General features: G+C 41.7%; 1 protein-coding gene across 1 annotated transcript in view; it reads left to right on the top strand.

Moving 5' to 3' along the window:
• The first annotated feature begins 6,730 nt into the window (after positions 1-6,730).
• NAV2 (neuron navigator 2) overlaps positions 6,731-19,680 on the top strand; it is a 783,367-nt gene continuing 770,417 nt past the window's right edge. The window contains exons 1-2 of the mRNA XM_042439006.1: positions 6,731-6,915; positions 18,088-18,722. Of these exons, the coding sequence (XP_042294940.1) occupies positions 18,648-18,722 (75 nt within the window). The 5' untranslated portion in view covers positions 6,731-6,915; positions 18,088-18,647. The remainder of the gene's footprint in view (positions 6,916-18,087; positions 18,723-19,680) is intronic.

The following is a 19,680-nucleotide window of genomic DNA, read 5'->3' as shown; positions in this document are numbered from 1 at the left end:
CAACCCCCTGCCATGCAGGAAATCCAAATCAAAGCATCCCTGACAGATGGCCATCCAGCCTCTGTTTAAAGACCTCCAAGGAAGGAGACTCTATCACCCTCCGAGGGAGTGCATTCCATTGTCGAACAGCCCTTACTGTCAGGAAGTTCCTCCTAATGTTCAGGTGGAATCTCTTTTCCTGTAGCTTGCATCCATTGTTCCGGGTCCTGTTCTCTGGAGCAGCAGAAAACAAGCTTGCTCCCTCTTCAATATGACATCCCTTCAAATATTTAAACAGGGCGATCATATCACCTCTTAACCTTCTTTTCTCCAGGCTAAACATCCCCAGCTCCCTAAGTCGTTCCTCATAGGACATGGTTTCCAGACCCTTCACCATTTTTGTCGCCCTCCTTTGGACACGCTCCAGTTTCTCAATGTCCTTTCTGAATTGTGGCGCCCAGAACTGGACACAATATTCTAGGTGGGGCCTGACCAAAGCAGAATACAGTGGCACTATTACTTCTCTTGATCTAGACACTATACTTCTATTGATGCAGCCTAAAATAGCATGTAGTTTTCTTTTCTTTTTGCATTAGCTATTGTACTGTTTCATTCATGGTTCTTAGTTTGTTTGTATCCCCCTTTTGTTCCCCCTCTTCTTTTCTTTATTGCTTGGAGCATTTTGTCTGTCATCCATGGTTTCTTCTCTTTCTTTTTGTCTGTTGAAAGTGTCTGCATTCTTTTTTTATGATGTCCCTGGCTTCAGACCATAGTCTTGTTCTACTATATTTGGTAGTGTAAATCTATTCCTTATATTGTCAATAAATTCTAATGAGATATTATTTAGATCGTATTTTGGTATATTGAGTTTGTTTTCTTCTTGAGTTTTCCTCTTATTTTTGATATGAGTAATTTGTGATCTGTGCCACAGTGAATGCCTGGTCTAACCTTGGTTTCCAGTATGGAGCTGCACCATCTTTTACTTCTGATTCTATAATCTATTTGGTTTTTGAGTTGGCAATCTGGTGATGTCCATGTGCATAGCCTTCTTTCTGGTTGTATGAAAAATGTGTTTGCAATGGATAGGTTGTCTGCTTTGTTTCTTTTGCCTAATCCAAATCTGCCTACTCTTTTTTATTTTTCTTTGCTTCCATCTTTGGCATTTCTGTTGCTTATGTTCGGCTCAATATCCCACACTGGTGTATTGTCAATTTATTCCTGTAATCCTTCATAGAATCTTTCAATTTCTTCCTGTTCTACCTCTGTGGTTGGTGTGTATACTTGAATTATGGTGATATACACAAGTTTTCCATTTATTTCTTCCTCTCTATTAATTCTCTGATCCTGTCTCACATGGGATGTCTCATCATAGGGTTTTCTGGGTGAGGGGGTTATGCAAGGAGGACCACCTAATCCTCCCTGTGTGCATTGCTAACAAGTGTTAAATATGGTGTCACTGCAATTTTCTCACTTTAGTGACACCCACCACTGTTGCTGCCCAGTAGCTGTTTGCCTCCTATATCATTCCTTTTATTTGTTCACTTCCCTACCCATCGCTCATGCCTTCCTGAGCTTCCCTGTTCCCCTCATATCCTCCTCCTCTTTAGTTTCTTAGCTGTCTCCAACCTCTTTCTGTTGTTCTTATAGGAGCTGCTGTTGCAGCTATGGCTTTTGGGCCGGGGATGGATTTTAGCCCTCTTTCCCCACCTTTCTCTGTTGTCTCTCCAGTGCTGCTTCAGGATAGGATGCTGAGGATGGACTTTAGCCCTCTTTTCCCACCTTTTGTTTTCTTTTTAAAATCACAGCTGTGTACTGCAGAGACAGTTTCATAGTACAGTGGACCCTTGTTATACACTGGAGTTTGGTTCCAAGATCCCCCATGGATAACAAAATCCATGTATGCTCAAGTCCCATTAACTATAATGACATAGCAAAATGGTGTCCCTTATAAAAAATGGAAAATCAAGGTTTGATATTTGCGATTTATACTTTTTTTGAACATTTTCAAACCATGGATGCTTGAATCGGTGTATAAGAAATCCGTGTATAAGAAGGGCTGACTGTAGTGGGCATTTTGTCTGTAGGTCAATTTTTCTGACGTGTTTGATTTTTTCATTCAAGCTCCTCTGAGCAGCATGTAAGACAGTGCTTCTCAGTCTTTGGGTCTGAAGATGTTTTGGACATAAATTACAAGCAGATGTTTTGGGAGCTGAAGTTCTGAATATCTAGCGGACTCAAGTTTGAAAACCACTGATCTAAGAAATCTCATACACTTGAAAGGCACTGATCTACTATATTTATCATGGTTTCAAAAAATAATTTTGCCTTTTCATTATCCAATGAGTTACTACCTCCATTTGATAGCCTCTGCTTATGGAATGTTCTCATGAGGTAGATGATTGTAGACATGATAGGATATATTCTTATATGAATAATCAAGCCTGGAAAGGACATCTTCACTACCAGGAACAATATGCAAATATCTCCCAAGAAGATGAGTACAAACACTGAATACAGACAGGAATACACACACACACACACACACACACACACACACACACACGTGTTTCATTCCAGGACAATCATGGTTAAAAACACCCATGGTAATCTCAAAACAGTATTCACTGTTTCATTTGCAAGAGGACAGGAGTATCTACAGCATTCCAGAAAAATGAGCAGCAGTGTATAAGACTATTTCTGTTACATAGTCTACATTCACTTGAGCACCAAAAGCAATCTGAAGACAGTCGAATACAGTGCTATATTCCTGCTACCATCTGTTTGTGTATTTGTCTGCATTTGTCTCAGTACTGGAGCCACTTGAAATCTGCTGGAGATGTAGCAAATATAAGTACAGTACAACCAATCTCATCTCAAGCACATATTCCATGAAGGTAATCTGAGAAGCTCAAATTCTCTGGCATAAAAAAATCAGGTAAAATGGTAAGAAACTGAGTGATGCACCTGTTGAAAATTATGCAGAACAGACATGCTAATGCAACTGATATGTATAATTAAAAAATGATTGACACCATGTGCGTAGTCAGCTTGGGATCTTGGAATATTCAGATTCTAACAACTGCAGATTTAGCATAAAATTCTGCCTGTCTGGGGACTCTGGACTCCATAGGTGCACCTCAGTTGGATTTTGAGGCAAAGGCATATACATTGTGGATCTGTTTCCTTAAGGTGGACAATTATTCCATCATACGTTTTATGTAGGTTTAATAAAACAATGTGATTTCCTTTCTAAGACTCATATTGCATAAATGGTGTCTCAGATACTACTGAGGCATAAAGGGATAAATAAGTAGTATTAGTAGCATTAGATCAAGATAGTGTGTGGCTACCTCTCCTCTAGGCAATTGTTTAGAGCATGGTTAAATTCTACACACACATCTGTGGAACAGGGTATATTTCAAGGTTATATTCCTATTCTATCTTATATTTTGAAATATTTGTCCAGGTTTGTTTATGTTTCTTGGATGCTGTACTGAAAGTTTAAAAGTAGGTATGATTAAATTATTTGCATACTTAGAATCATAAGGCATTTTACACATAGTTATAAACTATGGTTTGTGTTAAATAACTATGTTTTCTTGTATAAGTCATGAATTACATGGCAGATAACTCAACAAATCAGGACTTGCTTTCTCTGTTTTTTTTCCTTTTCCTTTTGTTTTCCACTCCTTTTGTTAGCTCTCATTTCAGGGTAGCCATCGAGGAAAGAAGCCAAGGCGAAGTCACAGTTGCAGATTGGATGCCATTGTTTAGATGAACCAGAGTTTGTAAGCCAACAACATGGAATAAATTCATTTGGATCTGTTTAGGACTGGAAAGTCCATGAGGCACCAGTGTAGAAATGGACAGCTCCTGCAGAATGGTTCTGAATGGACAGCAGTGATAGGGCTTAGGCCAAAATCACTAGGGAAAAGAGGTGAATATTCCTTTACACATTGACCATCTTAGGAATGTTGGAGCAGTGATGATGGTCCCAGTGAAAAATGTCTTCCCCCTTCTGCATCTATCCTTTTGCATCCCAGAGCCTGTTGGTTATAAAAAAATTCTTTTCCATTTACAAAAGGTGGGCAATAGAACAGCAAACTTCACATGCTCCACCCCCAATGCTTTTCCAGCACTCTTTGGCAATGAAGATTCCAGGACTCCAAAGGATGGAGTTCCAACACTTAAAGTGGGGTCAAACTGCACTATTTCTACAGTGTAGAGACACACTGAGGAGCTGGGATCTGAGGTCCCAAACACACTGAAGAAATAACCCACTTTGAGACTGCTTTAACTGCCCTGGTTCAGTGCTAAGGAATTCTGAGAACTGTAGTTTATTGTGGCACCAGAGCTCTCTGACAGAGAAGGTTCAATGCCTCACAAACATTACAATTCCCAACATTCCCTAGCATTGAACCAGGGCAGTTAAAGCGGTCTCAAACTGGGTTATTTCTGCAGTGTGATTTGGACCTTTGTTAGCAGAGGACTTTCCTCACAGTGGGAAATGGGGGTTGTACTGGGGGGAGGGGGCTTAATTTAAATTATGTTTTTAACTTTGGTACGTTTTAAATTTTAATCTTTTCGTTTTTTAAATTAGGTTATTTTAATTGTTTTTAAACATGTGGTTTCAATGTTGTTTTATATTGTGAGCCTCCTTGGATCCCTTTTGGGGAGAAAGGTGGGATAGAAACAAAATCAATGAAATAATAATAATAAATAATAAAAACATGCCGGGGGAGCTATGGCACAGTGCAGAGCGATGAAAAAGGCGGCCTGCCGGCGCCTGTTTTTCCTCCAGAGGGAAACTGCAGCCGCCCAACCTGTTTGGTTTGTAACGTCTTGCCTGATGAAGAAGCCTGTGGAGCTTCGAAAGCTTGCAACAAATATATTGTGCATTTCAGTTGGCCAATAAAGGTATCACTGATGGATTTTAATAAATAATAAATGCTTGTATTGCCAGCTGGAGCCCACGGAGGGGCGCTGTAGTCCTGTGTGGCTGGCGAGGAGGAGGCACCCTGGCTGCTTTCTTTCACATCCAAATCCTGGCCCTCCCCATTCTGTCTTGCCTCCAAACAGAAACCATTGGCTGCAGGAAAAGTCGCTTCTCTCAGGCGCTTCAGCGTGCCTCCAGAAATAATCCAGTTTGAGACTGCTTTAACTACTCTGGCTCAGAGCTAGAGAATCCTGGGAATTGTAATTTGTTGTGGCCCCAGACCTCTCTGACAGTTCCCAGGATGCCCTAGCATTGAGCCCAGGGCAGTTAAAGCAGTCTCAAAGTGGGTTATTTCTTCAGTGTGTTTGGGACCTCAGATCCCAGCTCCTCAGTGTGTCTCTACACTGTAGAAATAGTGCAGTTTGACCCCACTTTAAGTGTTGGAACTCCATCCTTTGGAGTCCTGGAATCTTCATTGCCAAAGAGTGCTGGTAACACCTCACAAAACTACACATCCCAGGGTTTTGTAGTGGAGCCATGGCAGATAAAAGTGGTGTCAAGAGGCATTTTTTCGACACTGTAGATGCAACCTCAGACACCTGAAGTGGACAAAATCTCAGGGTAGTTTGGTCCTTTCCTCATCCTCTTGAGAAACCCAAACTCAGCTGCATCTACACTGGAGAAATACGTTAACTCTTTTTTGGCTCAAGGCTTTGGAATTCTGGGAGTTGGAGTTTGTTGTGGGGCCCAGAGCTCGGCTCCAGGGCTCTCATACCACCTCTTAACCTTCTCTTCTCCAGACTAAACATCCCCAGCTCCCTAAGGCGTTCCTTATAGGGCATGGTTTCCAGACCCTTCACCATTTTAGTCGCCCTCCTTTGGACACACTCCAGTTTCTCAATGTCCTTTTTGAATTGTGGTGCCCAGAACTGGACACAATATTCCAGGTAGGGTCTGACCAGAGCAGAATAGAGTAGCACTATGACTTCCCTTGATCTAGACACTATACTTCTATTGACACAACCTAAAATTGCATTGGCCTTTTTGGCTGCTGCATTGCAAGGTTGACTCATGTTCAACTTGTGGTCTACTTGGGACTCCCAGATCCCTTTCACATGTAGTTTCATTCAGCCAGGTGTCCCCCCTCCTATATCTGTGCCTTTCATTTTTTCTAGCTAAATGCATTATGCTGGGAATAAACAGCAACAAATCATTCCCGGGATTAACGTTTGCAGTCGTTGCTGTGCGCCTTCCAGTCCTTTCCAACTTATTGAGACGCTATCAGGGGCATTTTTCCCCTTAGCAAGATTTCCTCAGAGCAAGTTGCCCATTGCCTTCCTCCTGAGGCTGAGAGCATGGGACTTGGAGTCATTTCCAACTGCCTTCTACAGTATTTTGGCGCACGCACACACACACAGAAAAGTCCCTGCCTTATATCATCTCCAGAACAGGAGCCATGCCTGCATGCACGCCCTCCTCCTGCACACACCTCCCTCCTCCTCCTCCTCCTCCTGGCGCCAGAGAGAGAGAGAGAGAGAGAGAGCGCCCCGCAGCCCCACTTTTCCCGGGGACTTGAAAGGGTCCCCTCGCCCGCTCCCCATTGGCCAGCTCTCCTGCACGTGCGGGCCCAGAGGGTTGGGCTGGTTGGCTGCCTGGTTGCTAAGGCAACCGAGGTGGTGGTGGTGGGTGGGGAGGGGGAAGAGAGGCAGAGTGAGGACCATCCTCCCCATCCATCCCTGCATCCCTCCATCCTTCCCTTGGAGAGGAGAGGAGAGAGCAAAGCCCAGAGCGAGAGCGAGAGAGAGAGAGAGAGAGAGAGAGAGAGAGAGAGGGAGGCTGCATCTCCTCCTCCTCCTCGACCCAGGAGGGGGTTATGGAGACTCCTGGGGCGCTGAAGGCTCAGCAGGGAAGGTGGGGGAGCCGAGAGGAGCAGCAAGGCGAAGCACCTGCATCCCCAGTGGAAGAAGGGCTCGACCCCCGGAGGAAGAGGAGGAGGACAGGTAAGCAGGGCCAGCAGGGCTTTCTCGCCACCGCTGCCTTGGGCAGCAGAAGAAGGCAAAAGTTTATATTATGCCTAATATTTAAAAAAAGAATGCAAAAGTTCACATATTATATAAGAATACAAAACTTTATATACATACACACACACACACACACACACACACATATAACATTTAAAAAGAATGCAGATGTTTATATTTTAAATAAATATATATGTTTAAAAAGAATGCAAATGTTTATATTATATATATATATATATATATATAATATTTTTAAAAAGAGTGCAAAAGTTTCATCTATATATATATATATATATATATATATATATATGGGAGGGAGGAGAGGGGTTATCAGAGTGACCAGATGTCCCAACTGCAAAGGAGGAGGACCAATGGAGAACCTTTTGGAATTCTTCCTGGACCAAAGGCTGAAATGGAGGACGTGTCCTGGAACAGGAGGACAATGCCTGGTCACCCTGAGGGTTATGGATTATCACCCGCTTCCTCCGAGGCTTTAAAACATCCTGCGCAGGAAGTAAAGTGCAATAACTTCCCCCAAATCCGCCAAAGGGGGGGGGGCAAAGGGCAATTTGTTGTTGTGTGCCTTCAAGTCATTTATGACTTATGGTGACCCTAACCAGAGGTTTTCTTGACAAGATTTGTTCAGAGGAGGTTTTGCCATTGCCTTCCCTTGTGGCTGAGAGAGTGTGACAACCTCCCCCAGATCCACCAAACAGTGAGATCTTTCTTGGCCCAAGACAAACGCAATGCCCAAAATACAAAACTCAAATGCAGTTTTGCTGCTTACAAAGCAACAGTGGCTTTTATTTTTATTTTTTAAAAAAAACAACCTTTGTGCATGGACTTCAATGGCTTTTGCAGTTTTTTTTGCTGAATCGATGTGAATTATATAGGAACGATTGTGCTATTTGCAAATGTCTGTTAAGGATGTTTAAAATTTCTAATACACAGACCACTTACCTTGACGTAGTTCCATAGCTTTTAGTGGGATCACACCATTCAAAATGGTGGGCCCAATAAAGGTACAGTATCCTTGTTTTGTGGATTTGGGGATGTTATTGCACTTTCCTTTATGGCCAACACGGCTACCCCTGGATCTGTTTCATGCATGTGAAGGAGTGGGTTATACTGCAATGGCATCTTGTGTTCAGACCAAAGCTGCTCCAAGAAACCTTCCCCTCTTGCCTCCCATTTTATAATGGGACAGGCTAGCTCTTTGAAAGTCCCCCCCTCCCCTGGTGTGATGTGAGTGAAGGAGGAAAGATAAGCTTTGCAAGAAGAGAGAAAAGAAGAATGGTTTGCAGGAGGAGCTGAGGCCAGCGAGAGCTGCTTTTCTTTGCGCTCGCAGCCTGGGAAAGCGACAGAAAGAGTTGTAAACAGGCCCTGCTTGGGTCCACATCATGCATTCCCCTTCCCATGTCATCACCACCACCATCCATGATTATTATCCCTAATACAAGAGCTATGATACACCACCATCATATTTGTTCAATGACCTAGTCGTGTTAGACTGGGAAGTCAGTATTCAAAGGGATAATTGGAAAACTTTGAGATGAACTGAAAGAAAGAAGCTGGGAGCAGGAGTGTTCACATAGATGTGAGTCTACTTCCTCAGATGTATATTTATTGTTGTTGTTAACTGCCCTTGAGCCAACCTCAACTCATGGTGACCCTGTGGATGAGGCATTTCCAAGACCTTCGTCCTCCACTGCTCTGCTTAGGTCTTGCAAATTCAGGCTCCTGCTCTCTCTGACTTGAGTCTATCCATCTGGCATGAGGTCTTCCTCTCTTTCTGCTTCCCTCCTCCTTTCCCAGCATTGTTGTTTTTTCTAATGAATCCTCTCTTCTCGTGATATGTCCAAAATACCACAACCTTAGTCTTGTCATCTTGGCTTCCAGGAAGATTTCTGGCTTGATCTGCTCCAGGACCCATTTGTTTGTCTTTTGGGCTGTCCACTGTGTCTTCAGCACTCTACTCCAGCACTACATCCCAAATGTGTTGATTTTATTTTTGGTCTGCTTTCTTTACTGTCCAGCTCATGCTGATGGCATTAAGGCCACCACCCCACTGGATAATCCTGGGCAGGTCACACTCTCTCAGCCTCAGAAGATGGTAATGGCAACCCCCCTCTGAAGAAACTTGCCAAGAAAAAAACTCATGATTGGTTCGCCGTAGGCTGGCCACAAGTCGACTTGAAGGCACGCAACCACAACATGAAGGCCAACATCCTATAATGGTGATTAAATAATACAGATACCAGCAGCGGCTTGCCATTGCATGGCAACGAGGGTATGATACTGGCTTGCCTGATGCTGCATTAACACATGCTTTCCTAGACTTGAGCCTACTTCTTCAGATGCACGAGGTCCAGCAGCTCAAGTCTAAGAAAGCTCCTATGCTGCCAACTTCTTCCTTTTAGTCTGAAAGGGCTGCAAGATGTTTTTGCAGTCGAATTTTTTCCAGAGCAATGCTGCTAGGTCTTTGAACTCAACCATTACCATTATTATAGATGTTAGAATAACAGCAGCACGGTCTTCCCCCAAGGCTCAGGGGCCCCAAAGAGGAGGGCAGGGCAAGGCAAACGAGGCCTCCTCATCCTGGAAAACTGGGCTCTGCACCGGATTGCTGGAGCAGGAGGAGAAAGAGAAGAGTGGCCTCTCACCAGTCCTAGCCAGGTCCCTTGGGAGGTGCCAGGTGCTTCCCCAAGGTACACCTCCTGGCCACTGAGATAGGAGACCCTGCTGAGGGAGCTTGGCTCGTCCATCCTCAGTAGTGACACCACTTCTTTTTTGTTCCTTTTCACTTTATCTCTTCTTCCTGGAAGGTAAACGATGACAAGCCGGGTGCTTCTAAAGCTTTAACTTCCCTTGGAAGGTCAGACATGTCTCTTTCCCTCTCCCTTTCTTATCTACCACACAGGCTGCATCTGTACTGCAGAACCAATCCAGTTTGACACCACTTAAACTGCTCTGGTTCAATGTTGTGTAATTCTGGGAATTGTAGTTTTGTGAGATATTTAGTATTCTCTGTCAGAGAGCTCTGGTGCCACAGCAAACTACAATTCCCAGGATTCCATACAACTGAACCATGGCAGTTAAAGTGGTGTCAACCTGGATTAGTTTTGTAGTATGGATGCAGTCATGGACAGCATCTCTATTCCTGGTTTCTTCATCCTACTTTAGTTACTAGTTGTACATGTGCAAAGAGAATATCAAGGAAGTTAAGCAAACTTGCTCCTCTAATGATGTTATTCCTCCCCCTCAAGAGAGAGGATAAATTTCCTGGATGTATGCTGCAAAGTACTGTTTTTGTAAGCAACTGCTATGAAGCAGTTGGTAAATTTAGTAAGCCACTGGACAATTTCAGGTGGACCATCTAAGGCAGGGGTAGGCAACCTGCGGCCCGGCGAGGCCTTGGGACCGGCCCCAGCCCAGTCCTGCTCCCGATTGCCGCCGGGGCCTTTGGGGGGCAATTGTCTATAGAAGCCTCAGAAACATGCACTTATATTTACATTTTTTAAAAAATCAGCAAATTTTTTCGCGTGTCCTCCATTTTTTTTAAAAAGTGTCTTCCATTTGAAAATTTTGTCCTACATTTGTCCTGGTTTATTTATATATTTAATTTTTTTAAAAAAATTAATTATTTATTTTTTGGCTTCGGCCCCCCAGTTGTCTGAGGGACAGCAACCCGGCCCCCAGCTCAAAAAGATTGCCTACCCCTAATCCAGCCTTTCTCAAATAGTGGGGCGGGCCCCCCGGGGGGGGCGTGAGGCTCCGTAAAGGGGGGCGCGAGGCTCTGTTATGCAGAGGTGTACCTATAACAATTTTATAGACAAATGATACTATTTACAGTCGCGCGGGGGGCGCGAAATGTTTTCTTCTTCCTAGGGGGGGGGGCATGACAGAAAATAATTGAGAAGCACTGCCCTAATCTAAGGTTTGCTGGGATTCTTGCAAAGACTTCTATGTTAGGTAAATGTGATATGTTCTATCAAGGTGTTTCTTGTGATCTTATATATCTAAGCAAGAGTGCATATTCAGGATCACCTAATCCATGTTAGTTATATCAAACTATTAAGATGTCCTGTATACATGCTTGCTTTACTTAGTAAAAACACAGTGGTAAACCACAGGATTTGGTAGGGGATGTGCAGAGAAAAAAAAAATAAAGAGATCACTAAGTACTGAAATCAGTCCTCTCCCATTTTAGGAATCTGTCCCCAAACAGGCTCATTTGTGTCTCTATTGCACAGTTTTTTTATATGCAATATAATTAAAATATATGCCACTATATATGTGTGTATATTATGTTAAATTGTACATTCTTTTGTGGGGCAGGAACATGGTTTATGATGGAAGAACATATGAATAAATTTCCCTTCCCTGGATGTTCCTTTGAACATTAGATTTCTAAGAAAAAATTATCTTGGAAGGTTATTCTGAATTGATTTACATTAGCTTATTTGTACATAAAAATTCTGGGAAAGACTGTGTTGTTTGGCTGTCAGGGTTCTAGGCTGAAGTTCAGAACGTGTGGTCTCGCAAGTGATCATTTTTGTGCATGAAGAGTGGCACTGTGTATGAATTCAGCAGGCCATCCTTGCTACATAGGACCAGCCCAGTTAGCCAAAGAGAAGTGGCTGCTTTTGGGTGTCATGGAAGGGCAATAGATTATTACTAGTTTAATGTTTAGTGTTGTATTTTTACTGCCAGGGAGGCAGGGTGTGTGTGTGTAGGTGCTTGAGTGATTTTCTGCCCAGGTGTCAAAGTAGCATGGTTGTCCTTTTCCTCCTATACATCAGGGTTGGCAACTGTGTAGGGGCCAGGGTCAGCTTCCCTCATTGCCTCCCTGTAGGCCTTATTGCCCCCTCCAAGAGCACCCCAGGATACCTTTTCTTTCCTCCATGTCCCAGCCAAAATGGCAATTGGACATGTGTTGTTCATAGTTGCCATTTTGTCTAGGATCTGGAGGTATTGAGGAGCCTCTCAGAATACAGAGGATATTTCTATGTGTTTTGATGGGTTGCAGGAGGCAATTTTCAAGCAGCTTTGCTAATTGGGAGAGTTCAAAGACCTTTGGGGTATTTGCAGAGAAATTCAGTGGGGTTTGTGGACTACATGCAGCCTGCATGTTATCCACCTTTGCTGTACATCTTGACTTGAGGAGGCACTGTGCTGCTCTACCTAGGCAGAAATGCCTTTTCAGGCAGTCTTATGGCAAGTGTAGCTGCTGACTTGTGTTCTATGGATATCAAAGTATATGCATAATATATACAGCCAGTTATCCGTCTGTCTAGATTGGTATGCTGTCAGCTAAACAGCTACGAGACTACCATGTCAGTGGCCTGGTGAATCCTCTGTGTCTTAACTGAAACTTTAAAATCTCCAAACTTTATTTTGAACTTATTTTGGAGACAGGGTTCAGCACTTTGAATAGCTTCTTCAAAATCTGGGCTAACCTGGAGCATATCCATTGCCCTACTGACATGGGAGCTGCCAAACAGAATCTTGAGAACAATGCTAAGAAAAAAAGGGAAGACCTCCTTTATCCCCATCACATTGCTACTTTGGACCAGCTTTCATGAGGTTTGCAATGGTCAGTTGTTCCGTAAATGGGTAGCATATAATTGTGGTCTAAATTACCTGATGGTTGGTGGAAATCAGCTTACATTTAGTGCCTACATTTACTTTCTATATGACTACATTTAATCTCTGAAATGTGATGCGGCTATGTTCAAAGTTTAAGATCTAATTGGTAACAGGAAAAGTTCACACACAAGTCAGTCTTGCTTGACTAGCAAATCATTCAGCTTTCTGCAACTGATGTTGGATAGATCACGCTTAGTTTAATCACTCTCCCTCAGTTAATCATTAAGACAAAGTAAAGAAAACACAGTGAACCATATACCCTTGCAAATAACATAAAAGTGATAATTGCATTCTAGCTGGGACTTAAGGAGGTGATGATGCTAATATAAGCAGTTCTATTTAGGGGTGATGTGACATTGAATTATTTTTTGATGGAGACAGAAGAATGTTTTGACTTGAAACAATTAGAATTTTGCTTCAAGTTGCATTTATTTCTTCGTTTTCTTTTTCACGAATTTTGTTCATGATAACAGTTTGCACCATTAGGAAAAGAGTTGTGTGAAGTTACAAACATGTGTAGTATTCTGTCAAAAGATAAAATTAAATCTCTGTGCATTTTAAATATTTGAGCTCTTTTCTTCATTTAGCTCCCTCCCCCCTCACTAAAAGTAAACTTTAACAAAGTTTTTACATGGTGCAAATTTTCTCTTGGTGCACAGTGCTAAAAGCATTGTCCCTAAGGCCTGTCTGTAATCTCCCATTTCCATTCATGCATGCCCTGAGATTAATCTGAAAGAGTGTTGAGATGGTCAGACAACTGAAAACTGTAATACAAAGGGACTTTGAAAGAAGGAGGGAGAGAGATTGCACTTTTTTCTGCTTCAGAGGATTGTTCATGCTGTCCTTACTTGCACTGGTTATGTCATGCTATCTCTGCACAGCATAACATGATGTGACTGATGCAGTCTCATGTGCCACATCATGGTGAAATCACTGAAGGGCAAGAAAAGTTTTCTCCTGATTGCATTGGTTTGTAGAAAATCTGCAAAAAGTAGCTTGTGCCCGTAATAATGCTTTTGGGATAAGTCAGTAAACTGCCATCTTATCTTGCTATACTGAAGTTTCCCAGATATCTCTGAGCATTGTTGTGAGGCTCATTGGCATTATTTCAATGTTTTCTGTAGCAAATATCCAATGTGGAAATAAAATATGCTTTAATGTTCATATTTAAATACCCGCTTGGGCAATAGGGTATCATGGTTGTGTACACATAGCTGCTTTAAAAAGCATGTATCATACATTATTCTCATACATTATGCATTTCCTGCAGAAAAAACTTCTGAATCCACTCCCCCCTTCTGCTTTTGGCCATTTATGGGAAATATTCATGGGTTCGATGAGCTTGCACATGAGAGTTGTAGTTCTAGCTTTTCACTATTCTGGGAGTGGTGTTTTGCAGTTTTGTGGGCAATTTTACCCCAATTTTATCTGTACACAAAGCTTGGGGGAGCATTGTGGGGTCAGCCAATGGTTTTGGAGTTCTCATCCACACCCTTGGGGGATTGATGTGGCTTACAGCTGCAGTTTCCAAACTCCTGCACTAATACAAGGGTGCAAGCCTGTACGCTGATACCATAAATAATTATATGGGGGGAGGGATGGAAGGTTTAGGAGGTTCAATTAAGTCAGGAAGAGTTGTCAAGTTCTTTACAACTTTTAAAGGTATAGGAGACTGGCATGGGATGCAGGGGAATGGCATGTTGGCAGCAAGCTATGTCCCAGTACCACACATATTTGGTTAGCCTTATGAACACATCCTTTGAGTGTACACAGGATAGGCATTTAAGCAGGGGCTAGAAAACATAACTATACACTGACAGAACTATTTAGCTGACACAGTATGCAACTATGGTAGAGAACTGTGTTGATGTCAGTGGAGCACCACACAAGATGTCCAGATGTGCAACAGGGACTCCTACCACATCGTGGAGTACTATTTGAGATGCAGCGTTGCTCAGTGGGAGCTCTCACTGCATAACAGTGCGTTGTGAAAGGTAGAGACATTTTCTGGCTAGGTACAGGGCATCCATGACTTTTCCTTGCCCTGCATTCTGGATTTAGTACCTTGTGACTCTGTTGGGAGCCATTGTCCCCCTCTTTGTGCTCTCCTTATGCAAGGGCAGGCTCTGTGCAAAGTTCCATACAGTTGTGCATTTGAATGACAGTGAAACTGCCATACTGTTCACTCTGTCTGTGCAATCGTTCTAGTAGCAACAGTGCTTCCTCTTTTGGCAATACAGCTTTATGCAATGCCACAATTTTAAACTGCAGAATTGTAAATTAGTTTATGAAATTTTTATTTCTAACAAGGTGCTAGCCAGAGTCCACAATCATACAAACAGCCTTATGGGTTTATAGAATTTTTGTATACAGATAGAGTTGCTTTAGACAACCAACTCAATATTCACAGGGCTGGGAAGAGGCATGTTACCACAGTCTTTCACTGAAGGCATTCAGTCTACTTTGTTTACAGTTATAAACATGATCTGATGGTGAGATTAAATTGTAAAATACCGTATATATTTGTCTATAAGTCGACCTCATGCATAAGTCGAGGGCATGTTTTAGGGTCAAAATTATGGATTTTGATACGACCGATGGACATGTAACAAAGGAAAACAATGTCAAAGAATTTACAAAATTTTAGCAGGCATAACTGTGCTCAAAATAAAGGCTGGATGGATGAGAGAATAGAAGGCAGCCCGTAATTCCAGGATAGATTACAATTTTGCCTTTCACCAGGGGATGCTTAAAAAGTGAAACAATATTTAAAATCACACCATCTGTTAAAAAGATAGGCCTGTATCCAGTGTTGTGCTGGCAGATAGTTTTTGAACTTGATGGAAATTTATTCTCTCTCACATATGGATGCTGTCCCAAAGTCTGATTCTACACAGTCTTGTAGTCCTCTGGTGCTGGTTTTGGGGGTATTAAGGAACGTGTGTGGGGCTACTAGGGAAGGCTTATTTCACTTCCATTTTTGCTGTCAGAAGCAATTTTGTCAGCAGGACAATTGCACTGGGTGCTGGCCATAAGAACTGGAAGCTGATGGCATGGGTTTCCTCTCCTGTCATTCCCTTTATTACTCATGAGAATATGGCAAGGACTTTTCTCCCTAGCTGAATTTTCTCAGAAAGTTGATGGGCTGTTAGAAGGTAGTGGCATGACCTCACTGAATTCCCTACTTTTCTTGCCTCCCGCCTCCCATGCTAAGGACACCCAGGTTCTTAGGTAACCTTTGGGATGCATGTCCCACATAATCAGCCAGATTGTAAATCTAACTTTGCTTTTTAATTTTGGCCTCTTTCATTCCTCTCTCTCTCACTCTCTCTCCCTCCACAACACTTTTTTTCTAGTTTACTAGCTAAAATATCTTCACTGAGATGATGATTAAAATGATTACAGCTCAACTCAAAATTGGGGTGGCCATGTCCCCAAATTTATCAAAGTGCTTGTATTTGTCCAAGGGCAGTTGTCTATTTTGAGGTCTGTCCAGTCCGAGTCTGGTCGAAAGGTAAAAATCCAGATGAAGGGATGTCAAAGGCATTGATGTTGCCTATCAGTAGCGAGCTGTTGTACAGCAGGCTGAACAACAGGCACACATGCCACAGTTTTCCATTGTATGGTGGGATATGTTGCAGTTCTATGTAAATCTTAGTAAGTATTCCAAATTTGCATCTATATGCAGCTGTTGTGAAAACATGTGTCTTTGTCCTTTTTTGGCAACGCGTAAGGTTCACCCACCTTAAATGTTTACTGTTTCTTCTCTCTCTCTCTGCCCCCCTCCCCCCATAAAATACTGAATATCTTGAGATCATGACATAGCAGAGCTTGGAAGAGTAAAATGTTTTGCCATTGCTGAATAGGGAATATTGGCACTAGGGTTTTTTTTAATTGAACTTTCCAAGCTTTGTGCTGGAACCATTCAAAAGCAATCTCAGACTGTGAAATGGGGATAGGAAATGGGACCAAGGTAGTATACTAGTGATAGCCCGTGAAACATTGCTAAATGTGGTGATTTTGCTTTACCCTGTTGCATGGCAAGAGTCAGGGCCCTGCTTAATCTGAGTACATTTTTAAGCTGAAAATTCTTCTTTTCAAGGCTCCTGGGGGTTGCATGACAAAAGCGAAAAAGTTAGACCAGTGGCTCCCAAACCCTGGTCCCCCAAGTGTTGCACTTAAGCTCCCAGAATTCCTGACTGTTGGCCAGGTTGGCTAGAACTTGCGGGAGTTGATGTCCAAAATACCAGGAGGACCAAAGATGGGAACCATTGGGTTAGACTACACAGTTCTGGTTTTGCGGCCTGAGTCTTAACATGGTTGGTTTATTTACCTTGCTGCCTATTGGCTGCTGTTATACTGCAGAAATAAAGAAGTTTGGTGCCACTTTAAGTTCTGTGGCTCAGTGCAATACAATCCTGGGATTTGGAATTGTATTCTTGACACTAGAGATCTCTGACAGATAACGCTAAATATCTCACAAAAATACAAATCCCGGAATTTCATAGCACTGAGCCATGACATTCAAGTAGTATCAGACTACTTTCTATCTGCAGTGCAGCAGTAGCCTCAGATACCATTGAAATCATATGCTGCAAAAAGCTCCCCCCATTCTATTTTTTTCACCCCAAATCTTATCACTTCTTGACATGTTTTCTTCACAGTTACATCCTTCAGCAGCAGCTTCTTCAGAGATGCATCAAACCTAGTAATGAACTGAGTGGTATTCAGGTGATATAATTAGTATGGCCCTAGAACTAATTATGAGAATAAGAAATCAAAATTATAGAAAATGTCTCCTATATTCATTGCCAAGTAATTTTAAATATGACATATGAATCTGTTCTCAATAAGGCCCAGAAAGTTTCCTTTCTTAATCTGTTGGTGTTACGATATCATGTTTTAGTTGTCCTCTTGAAATGAGTTTGAGCAGGTTATGGTGCCTTGTCTTAAACATACTTGTAGAGAGAACTTTCTGAGTTCCCTCTGCTGTATTTTGTTAAATCTTGATCCTTTGAAAAACAGTCAGTCTCAGGTGACTTTTTAATAAAGCTCTACAACCCTGTTCTGTAAAGCTCTGTTCTGTTTGCTGGCTCTAGGACAGACTGTCCTGAGTGTGAGTCCCAAGATTCTGGTGGGTGACCTATTATCCAGCCAGAATAGTTAGTGGTTGTGGATGATGGGAGTTGTAGTCCCACAATGTCTAGGGAAAACCAGACCCCTCTGAAACCTATTCTTGACTGAAGCCAGTATTAAAACTAGTAATAACTGTGCTGGTAATACTAGATTACTAATACTAGCATAGTGGCAAGCTGTTTTAAATATCCACAGTCAGAATGACAATCATACTTAATTAAAAAAACCTGATAGTAAAAATAAATTATGAAGTAAGTATTCAAATGTAATGTTTCTGAAATATTTTTGGGGGAGAGTTAGTTGACTGTGTGAATGAAACCCCTTTGATTTATCAAATAGATAAAATATGTTTTTTCTTCCTTTTAGGCCTTTCTTTGTGCGGAAAAAGAAGATGATGATCATGACACAGATGCATGGATGATTTTATGTAATTTACACTTCGTAGCTTTGAAAAAGGCAATTATCATTGTGGATTGTTTACACTGATTTATGGGAGAAAGGTGGCCTAGGAGAGGGATGCTGATAATATCAACACAGTGGACTGAATTCACATTTACACCTTTATTGATATATAAATTATCTATGCCAAGAATGCAATGAGAAGGATGCTGGTGGAACAGTGAGGAGGATGGCAGAACAATGATGTGGCACAGACTACTAGATATGGATTCAGCTCTGCCATTCCTCTATAAAGCACATCAATGGAATTCTGCATCTGAGCTGAAGTAGAGAATAAAGGTGTTTGAAATGCTTTTCTGTTGAGATAATTAGTAGAGATGGCACACCAGAGTTCTGAAAGGATTATAAAAATCAAGGAAGAGATTTGAAGGGTGTTTTTCTTTAATTTCACATTGATATTTCTTATTCATACTGTGGATTTTAAGGCGAACACTTCAGGAGCCACAAGGAATATTTGTTACTGGGAAATGGAATCTGGATCAGAGGCTAGCCAGCATCAGAAAAGAAAGCCTGTGACGCATGGACTGGAAGATCAAAAAAGAGTAAGTGACAAGACTTACTAGTGGCATTTTGTGCTTAAATTGCTGAGCATGATTCAAGGGGTTCAGATGCCACTTACAATTTTTGTATCCATTTGCAGATTTTCAGTGTTGTAGCTGGTAGTGAGTGAGCATCCCTGGACTGAACATGGTTCTTGTTTAATTGGCTGGACACTTTGTGGTGAGGGAGGAGCAATGAAGTGGAAGGCATCTAGAGATCTGTAAAAGAGTTGGAGAAGGAAAACAAGAGTAAAAAATGATTGATTATTTTAAGCATCTGCTGCTATATGGTGACATTGAGGCAGAGAGAGTTAGATTCATTTCTTACTTGCTTTGATGGATTTTTTTGAAACATAAATGAAAGGCAATATTTTCTCTTAATGCCTTGATTTGTTTAGATGTAAAACTCAATCCTGTGAATGTCAGAAGCAAGCCCCACTGTATTCAGTTGGGTGTACTCCCAGATATGTGGGCATTGGATTTCAGTCTGAATGAAATTTTTGGTGCTCTAGGATTTGGTAATGTATTTTATAATATATTTGCCAGTGTTTCATGCTTTAAAAACAGAAAGCAAAAGATATTTCAAAACATATTTTAAGGCTTTTGTTGGCCTGCAAGACTTGGATGAAAGTTTCAAATGACTTGGTTTATACTAAAAGATGTGTTGGCATGTGACTTTGTATTTGAGAAAGTGTTGTTATCCATCAATATTAGTGCAAAGTAATGACTGGAACAATGAAAATTTATACTTTTTTCGTGTGCAAGCCAAGCAAATTGTAAATATGATGTGTTGGTGTAAAATACCATAGAGATTAGTTGGTAGAAAACAATACAACTTATTCTAGTTCTTGTGGAGTGCTTTCTTTCAATGAGGTTTGAACACACACAATGTTTCTTTTAATGGTGATGCATAAAAATGACTTTTTGTTATTTCAATAATGCTAGTTGATTTGTGAGAGAA

This window comes from Sceloporus undulatus, chromosome 1 (genome assembly GCF_019175285.1).
Source record: "Sceloporus undulatus isolate JIND9_A2432 ecotype Alabama chromosome 1, SceUnd_v1.1, whole genome shotgun sequence".
Taxonomy (NCBI): domain Eukaryota; kingdom Metazoa; phylum Chordata; class Lepidosauria; order Squamata; family Phrynosomatidae; genus Sceloporus; species Sceloporus undulatus.
Note: the sequence above shows the minus strand (reverse complement) of the source record. Positions and strands in the feature narration are given on the sequence as shown.